A 9,605-nucleotide genomic window follows, 5' to 3' on the forward strand; every position below is an offset into this window, starting at 1 on the left:
GGTCAGGAGAGGTCTGCCACGCCATGTGGTCACCTCCGGGGCAGGCGGGAAGTGAACTCATGTGGAAGTGGCTTTAGCTTCTCAGTGCTGTGCTTTAACCCGCTGCGCCACCAGGGAGGGCCTAAATAAATATTTTTAAAAAAGAAAAGAGTTGTCTGTTGATGACATGACATCCTTGCACAAGCATGAGCATACCCTAACTGTTAAGTCTCAGACATCATAAGGCAATTGCAGAGTGCTGGTCTCTGCATCACAGCTGGCCAGGCTGTATAAGACTTTTACTTTTTTGGTTAGTTTTCAGCTAGCAGCAAAAATGCTGCTGGTAGCAATGTTCATTGAGTATGCACAAAATGCACAGTGCATTACAGTAAGTACTCTGGGGTTACATATAATAACTTTCACCAGAAAAGTAAGTTTGAACTGAGTGAACTCTCTAACATACTTAGATTCTAATAAATGTAAGATGTGGTCCCTGTCAGGAGACAGGGCTGTTTTCACTGCAGTGAAAATGTATCTATTTTTGACACAATTAGCTGGGGGCAATCTGAGGAGAAATGAAGATCTAAATTTTATAAGAGGTGAACAAAAGGACTAAGGGTTGATAATAGGCTTTTCAATCTCATTAAGGGGTCAGTGCCTAACAAGTATTTATCTTAACAGATACTTGAGTCATAGCAGCTAAGATTCCCTTCAAGATTTTGAGTTGTACAGAGGAGGTAATAAATAAAACTGTACAATGTTTTATCCACTATTCTCTGATCTATTTAGGGAATGATTCCCTTTTCACTCTCAAATTAAGTGGTTTGGCTGAGCTTTATTTCATTCTCCCAACTCCAAGGCTAGGGATCTGACCTAGGCCTGGCACATGAATTCATCTATTTCCCCGAGTACAACGATGGGCACAGTATAAACAGACAAGAGACAGTTATGGAGTGGTTATTCCCAACACATACCAATACCAATCCAATTCTGAGAAAGCTTCTGCTTCCCTGATAGATGATAGTGCTAGCGTTCCCTTTCCCCCATAATCTTACTTTGAATGTGGATGTGATTTCTAGACAAACACCACCATTTTGGAACCATGAGGTGATAAGCAAGAGAATATGAAGTCAACATTCTTTTTTTTTTAATTAGGATAAAAAAATATTTTATTTATTTATGCATATAGAACTGGGGTATAGGGGCCATAAGAGAATTTACCAGAGACAGAGTAGGGAGCAGAACAGGAGGGCTGACTGAAGTACACTGCTGAGAGGAGCAGTGGGCAGGTCAGGAGTGGTCTGTCACACAATCTGGATCACCTCTAGGGCTGGGGATCGAACTTGCACTGCAGTGGCTGTGCCAGCTTTGCAGTGCTGTAATCTACTATGCCACCAGGGAGGGCCCAGAAGTCAACATTCTAAAGATGGAAGAACAGAAAGAAAAATTGGGTCCCTGACACAACTGTTACTATACCAGCTGTAGACTACCTACTGCTGAACTTCTTGATAAAATGAGGAAAAAATTAATTTCTATTTCTTTAAACTTTTTAAAGCAAGACTTTCTACTGCTATTCACAATCAAACACATTCCTAATTGAGTATGATCTTCCAAATAGTTTTTCCTGAATATATCTAGGAGCCTCTTTTTAAAAGAGCTATATGCTAATAGAATATAGGTCTGGACTCTTGGTTTCATCTTTGCAAACACTTGGGGCAAGACTCTATGAAAATGATAGCAACATACAGGAGAAAAAGATAACAGGGTAGAGCCTTGGTGTTGGTACAGCATTTGACATCCTGAAGTCAGTTGTAGCTCAAGACAGTTTTTTGGAGAACAGAACAGGCAGATCTACGAAGTACACTGCTGAGGGGAGGAGAGGGCAGGCCAGGAAAGGTCTGCCACGCCATGTGGTCACCTCCGGGGCAGGCGGGAATTGAACTCATGCGGAAGTGGCTTTAGCTTCTCAGTTCTGTGCTTTAACCCACTGTGCCACCAGGGAGGGCCTCAAGACAGTTTTAAAAGCCAGGAAGCTTCCTTTTTTGCTCAAGCCAGTTGCAACTGAGTTTCACTGATAAGAATCCTCAGTGACATACCATATGGAAGTATTGTTATTAACAACCCAAAAGAATTAACTTGAGCCCATAATCTGTAATATTCAAGAAAATATCCAATTAGTTTGTCCTTCTGGATATGTTTTTTTAAGGAAGCCCCAATAAACAATGGTACATATTTCTGTTTGTACAAATATATATATAAATAAACTGCACAGAATAATATGTCTGGAAATAGATTCTCAAGGTAATATAGAAGAGAGTAGGATTGGGGGTAGAGATCAGCTAAGGATGATTAACTTTCAGTAAAACTTAGATACCAATTTCTGAGATCTGGTTTATGAATTTAAGTATATTCCTTAACCTCTGTAATCCTCCATTTTCCATTTGCAAAAACAAGAAATGGTAACTCACAGTGTTTATGAGTTAATGCATAAGAAGTGGTTAGGACAATGACTAGTATATAGCAAACTTCTAATTATTGTTAGAAATGGTTATTATTAGTAGTAAAGAATGTTTATTTCCATCTAACATTGAGCAGCTGCTCAAATGGGAACTATCTGAAAGAAGCTTATTTTTTAAATATTTTAAACTTAAAAGTTTGTTTAAATATAGTTAATCTAATACTTATATTGAGTAATCTAGAATACCGTAAGATATAGTTTATCTTTGGAAAGCCTCCAATTAGTCTAGGTTCTGAGGATTAGTAGGAGTCTTTTCTAAAAGAGTCTCTTTCTATGTGTAATGCATTCTTGTATCGTGGAATTATTAATGTATAGTACAGTTCATAAGCTTGAAAGGAATCATTTGAAATTTTTCTATAGGTTTTTGTAAAGGACCTTTATCATGGCAATGCAGTAAAAGGATTAAGCCTTATCTAATGCTTTTTCTGCTTCATTTGAGATAATTATGATTTTTCTCAATTAAAATGTCAAAATATATTAATAGATTCTGTAGGTAAATCATCTTTGTATTCTTGGGAGAAATTCCACTGATCAGAATGTATTATTTTTTCAAAAAATTACAAGCAACTTTAAAAAAAGATTTATTTATTTATGCATACAAAAACTATAGTATAGGTGAGTGGTGTGTGTTTTTATTTATGCATACAAAAACTAAGGTGTAGGTGAGTGGTGTGGGAGAAGAAGGGTTAGGGATCTAACCTAGGCTTGGCCCATGAAATTATCTATTTCCCTGAGTACCATGATTGACGCCAAGCTGGGCACAAGGTCTAAAACACTTGAGACAGTGTGGTGAGCAGACAGGCAACACAGGAGAGGTTTGTTGCGCCATATGTGGGTGATATCCCTGGGTGGGGGGTGGGGGTGTTAGTGGTTATTGAACCCATATTGCAGTGGCTTGCGACAGCTTGACAGTACTGTGTCTTTAACTTCTGCGTCACTAGGGAGGCCACAAGCAACTATTTTAAAGTAATACTTTTAATGCTTATAGTGTGCTTAGTAACCATTTAGGTACTATTCTGTATTTTTACATGCGTGATCTCTTCATCATTATAGCAATCTAATGAGGTAGATACCATTTTTATTTTCATCTTATGGATGAATGAACTGAGGCACAAAAAGGTAACTCACAGAGTGAGTTACATTAGAGTCAGGACTCATGGTCTGTCTGAAAATGGTAGTGCACAATAACTGGGACATCATTGAACATGCTGTACATGTGATGAGCTTTAGACTGACATCCTAACCTGCACTCTTATTAAATCACCACAGTTCAGAGAAACAGAAACAGAAACAGAACATATACTGGATGTGGATCACTGAGCTAAGCATCAATACGTACTGAATCACACAAGCTATACATTGGATTGGGGACCAAATTAATCTTTAATAGAAATCCAAATGGGTATAAAACAAATATATTTGTGTGTGGGAGTGTATCTGTTTTCCAGCCTCCATTTTAAGAGCTATAATATGAATAGAGATACCTTCAAGCAACTGTTAACAGTGTAACAAGAGGTATGTAAGAGATGCATTAGGTGGAAAGGGAAGGAATAGGAAGAGAAAGGTAGAATCAGAAGTGATGGTTTTAAGCCATCAAATGGTCTGATATCTCCTTGAAAGTAGTTGTAGTATAAAGATCAAGTAGCAAATGTAGAGAAAAAACCTGCATTTCCACTTTGGGGGAAAAGTGGGTCAAAGTAATGTGCTAGGTTCATTTTCAGTAATAGATGCAAGGTAACATTCACTCTATGTGCAAATCTACCCAGGTGAGTGTTCAAAGACCATGAATACCTGTACAAGGAGACCATTTCTAGCTATCGGAAGATATGCTTTTAAAACCTGTGCAAAGCATATCTAGCCTCTGAACAGAGGTTTTAGAATTACTTTTTACTCTATTGTCTTCTCTTAGCCATCAAAATATTCTGATACCAAGACTAGCCAGGACTATCTCGAACTTTTACCATGATGCTCTAACCTGAGTGAGCAGCAAACAGTTAAACTCTAAGATGTGTTAGAGATGCCAACTGATATAAAAATATGTAAGAAAGGGTTCTGCTTAATCTATTAAACTAGTTAAATAAACATAGAACGTTAAATTTTCCTTCTTTCCTTCCTTTGTTTTAGACAATAATATGTTAACGACTTTTAAATAAACTGTTTTAGGCTTTTACATTTAACAGACTTTAAAATTTTCTAGTTAAAACTCACTTGCCAGGAATGCTCAAAAGACCCAAAGAGGTAAATAAAAGAGGAAAATTATTTTGCTACTTCTAAGGAACCATTTTATACCAGGAATTGATAAACTGGCTTAACATTCCTGGTACTGGCCAATAAATATAAATAATACACATTTTTATTTATAATTTTTAAAACTTATTATTCATTCACCCATTCATTCAATACAACAGATATTTTTAATAGCTTCTAGAATGTAGAATCTTCCTCTAAGTTAAGACTTACTGAGTTCTTCTAAGGGTGTTAGGTTTCAAATTATTTCAAAGTTGAAAATTAAATGCAAAGAAGAATATAACTGGCTGGGAGCTATTTAAAATAACAGCATACTCATTTTTATTTATTCAGGTGTGTTTTGGAAGATAATACATTTTATCCACTGCTCTTTATGCTAATAAAGAGAAGCTGGGGATTATATTGGGAATAACAGAGAGGGGAAGACAGGCCAAATGTCCAGGTGGTAACTTGAGAGAAGTGTTAAACTTGGTTTGTCATTTGATCAATTAATCAAATCAGTCAGAGCATCTAAATACATACTTTTAAATAAACCAAAGCTAAGCCCAGGAAAATTAACTTCTGAGTTTTCCTATTTAATCCTTTTCTCTTTCTGTTTAAGTTTGTTGTTCCTGAGAAAAGTATTCCTCTTACTCATTGCTTTACATCATTAAATTCTTTTGTCCAAAGGAGATTAGCAAAGTGTTTCTAAAAATGCTGTTAATCAACAGGGTGGAGATAAAACCATCTCCCTTAGCAGTTTCTGGTTGCAAATAATAGTTCAGTACAAATCTCATAACCTCTCTTTATACTTCTTTTCTAACACCATTCATGCCTGATTCTGTGTTAGTGGTAAGTATGTAAAGAAAAACAACTTCATAGTCCTAGCTGGAATAAGAGATACCATGTATTTTGGCTTAGTATTTGGACAGTACATATGATACACATGTTCTAGGTAAGAACACTTGAGGCCAAAGCTTTAACCCCAATAACTTTTCTCAGACACAACAGAAATCAACAGACAAAAAGTCAGAGTTCATTTATTAGCAGGGTGATAATTTTTTTTTTTTTTTACTTTCTCCTGTGGAATTGGGAATTACCATATCTTATTTTGGTTGATAAATATTGAGCAGTTTCTTATTTATGGCCAAGACATGAAGACAACTTACAAGCAGTGTTTCTGTTTAAAAATGCTCCATTCTTTATTCTGCTGGAGGGGAAATCCTGATCAAATAGATGGCTAACAGATGCAATTACCTGTTTATGAGGCCCCCTGAGTATGTGTGCCTTAGCGCCTTCACAAGCTGTCCTCATTGCTTCCAGTGATGGTGTACCCAAGAGATCCGTGATCAAATCCAACTACAAAAAAACATGAAGTATAGATGAATAGTAAGCTCATGGAAACAACTTTGCATTACTCTTAAATCTTAGGAAGGAAGACCAAATTGGGGGGGGGACCCACAAACTTAAAGCAAGTTCCAAATTACTTCATAGAAGTCCCTTATTAAAATACCAGAAAAAATATTTATGAAGATACATATAACAGAAATATAGCCAATAGGTTTTGGCAAGTTTGACATTCTAAGACTACAATAATTTAGGAGTGTGCATCCACCTGCACTATGTCATGACACTAGAGCATCTAAGATTCTTGTAGAGCTGGGCTGCTCTTTTGTTGATGATTAATGACAGTTCAAATGTTAATGATGCTTCAAATAGATTTAAGTTCATCAAGGAGCTAATATACAAATAAGCAGGCTATGATTTAGTAATAATCAGACCATTAACACCAAATATGAAAGCAAAGTTAGCAAAGTTTGGGCCAGTACCCACCTTGCTCATGCTGGTTATGCTAGAGATCTCTTATACTGAAAGAAAACTGTAGCTCCGTGTCCAGTCATATTAGCTAGCTGAGCACAATAAAGCAGACCAATAAAAATGAACTTTTCGGCCCTCCCTGGTGGCGCAGCGGGTTAAAGCACAGCACTGAGAAGCTAAAACCACTTCCGCATGAGTTCGATTCCCGCCTGCCCCCGAGGTGACCACATGGCGTGGCAGACCTCTCCTGACCCGCCTGCTGCTCCCCTCAGCAGTGTACTTCGTCGATCTGCCTGTTCTGCTCCCCACTCTGTCTCTGGTGAAGCCTCTCACCGCCTCTGAACCTCTGGCCTGTACCCCAGTTCTGTATGCACAAATAAATAAAATCTTTAAAAAAAAAAAAAAATGAACTTTTCACCAATCTTTGGAGGCCAACAAGCTACCTGAAAAATTTCTGTAGTGCCACTACTGTTCTAACTTTATAACCTAATTAGCATTAGGGTTACATTTCATTTGGGTTTCTCCATGATGGAAAATTCTTAGAGAATATTTCTTTTCCTGGTCTGTGGTTATGAATTATAATGCACTATTTTTTAACATTTATGTAAATAAACTCTGTGGGAGCCATCTGTGTTACCACCCTCCAGGATAATGGAGACTCTTGAGAAACTTGTTTGCCACATAAGTAAAGATCTCTATACAAAGCTTTTTGGGGAAGGTGTATTGATGGATACTTTTGGACTTCCAACAACCACACTAAAGACTGAAAGCAATGAATGCCTCATGAGAACAAATGGAAACATTCAGCAAGTTGTCTAAAATAGGTCAGACCTAAAGATGAGAAACATCTGCATGAAGTCTGCTGCTACTACATTACCTAGGGTATTTATTTCTTAAGGATATTGAAAAAAAAGAAAAAGCTATAGAAAACAACTACTTTCATTTAGGAACTAAGATTCTTTTTTCCATTTTAGGCCTTGATTTTTCACCCTACAATACAATGATGATAGATAGATGTGAATTCTCCTTCAGTGGCTATGTCTGACTGACAAGCCTGATTGCTATGTACTTCTTTAGAAAATGAGATATCTCAGGGCCCCCCCGATGGCACATGGGTTAAAATCTTAGCATTATCAAGTTATTGCCAGCCACTGTGGCATGAGTTTGATCACTAGCTAGGGAGCTGATTCATATGGTGCAGCAGACCACTACTGTCTCAACCCTTGCTCCTCTTAGTAGTATATTTCAGTCCATCTCCTGTTTTACTCTCCATTCTGTCTCTGGTGAATCCTCTCACTGCCCCTGAACCTCTGGTCTAAACCCCAGTTCTTGTATGAATACATAAATAAAATAAATCTTAAAACAAAAAGCAAAGAAAATGAGGTATCACAGTATTTGGCCAGGACATTTGATATACATGTACTAGGTAACCTAGGGCTGTTGATTATGTTTTCCTTTATATAATATTTTCAGTAGTAGCTCAAGGTCATGTACATGTAAGATTCAAACAACTTAATTTTTACTTAAGCTTTCTAAATAGCAATCTCCTATGTCCAGGTATGATAGTGTTACAGGTAAGTCTGTAACATCCTTTTAAAATAAATCGAACAAAAAAGTATTGTCAATACTACACAACATTAAGATTACATACTGTATGCACCTGATAATTTTTTACCACCAGGACAAGTTTTTAAGATGTAAAAGAAATTTTTTTAAAGATTTTATTTATTTATGCATACAGAACTAGGGTATAGCCCAGAGGTGCAGGGGCAGTGAGAGGATTCACCAGAGACAGAGTGGGGAGCTGGGGAGCTGGGGAGCAGAACAGGCAGATTGACGAAGTACACTGCTGAGGGGAGCAGCAGGTGAGACAGGAGAAGTCTGTTGCGCCATGTGGTCACTTCCACATGGGATCAAACTCACACTGAAGCAACTGCGGCTCACTTGCAGTGTTGTGCTTTAACCCACTATGCCACCAGGGAGGGCCAAGATGTAAATTTAAGAAAACACAGACTTTGAATGTATAGCAAAGAAACAAATTTAAATGTTGATTATAACATATAATTTTTTAATGCCTCAGTTAGCAATGAAAAGAGCATAAAAGAAGTGACTCCATTACTGATCAAGTACACACAAATTATAAAGACACACAGTACTCAGGGTGATCTTTTAAATTGTGATTGATCAAATCTTAACACTTCCTTACTCAAAATCTTCATATAACATTACATCGCACTTTGGACATAATAAAATTCAAAGTCCTGTTTAGGTTGCTATGGTGAGGCTCTTTCTCTCCGATATGATCTCCATGCTTTTCCTAGTCATGCCATCCCTCCAACATGCCACTGTTGCTCCTGCCTCGCAAACTTTATTAAGCTGGGTGTTTCTTACTCTAAATTACCTTTTCCCAGTATCCTGATCCCTTATTTCCTTCGGGTCATTCCTCAAATATTATCCCCTTTAGCACTGCTCTGCTCTATCATCATCCTCTATCCCTAACCTAGTTTAATTTTTCTTTATAGAATTTACATTACTAAGGATTAATTATATGTGTTTGAATACTTACTGTCTCATGAAAGTTTTACAAAAGCAAGAACTCTGTCTTATTTATTGCTGTATACGTAGCACCTGGTGCATCATCATAATCACTGAAATTTATGATATTCTACTATGTATCTTGTTTTGGCTTCACTACTCCATTTAATATATACAATTCTCAGAAAGTTTTAGATTCAAAGAATTAACAAGAAATAAAGAGGAACAGAGAGGTTAAAGTGGAAGAGCTAGGATTTGATGACACAGACTGAGTACATCATTGCTACATTATTCTCATGCAAACAATATTGTTAAAGTTTATGAATAAAAGATAGCTAGGAATAATCCCAAGAAAAATGTGTAGTAATGAATTAGTTATAATAGTAAAATAATCATTCTTTCTTAAATATTACATTTTAATTAATTTTTTGATTTCTCTGCCATGTTTAAGTATTCCAGTCCAATAATAAAGGTTAGAGATACTTCTAAATGTCCAGATTTAAAGAAATTAGCAATTACTATATATATA

At 36.7% G+C, this 9,605-nt stretch overlaps 1 protein-coding gene across 1 annotated transcript in view; it reads right to left on the minus strand.

Moving 5' to 3' along the window:
- The window catches only part of NLK (nemo-like kinase), a 141,283-nt gene that overhangs the window by 15,189 nt on the left and 116,489 nt on the right, over nt 1–9,605 (minus strand). The window contains exon 7 of the mRNA XM_004684871.2: nt 5,981–6,082. Within this exon, the coding sequence (XP_004684928.1) occupies nt 5,981–6,082 (102 nt within the window). The remainder of the gene's footprint in view (nt 1–5,980; nt 6,083–9,605) is intronic.

Source organism: Condylura cristata, unplaced genomic scaffold (genome assembly GCF_000260355.1).
Source record: "Condylura cristata isolate star-nosed mole 26May11 unplaced genomic scaffold, ConCri1.0 scaffold00017, whole genome shotgun sequence".
In the NCBI taxonomy this organism is placed as follows: Eukaryota; Metazoa; Chordata; class Mammalia; order Eulipotyphla; family Talpidae; genus Condylura; species Condylura cristata.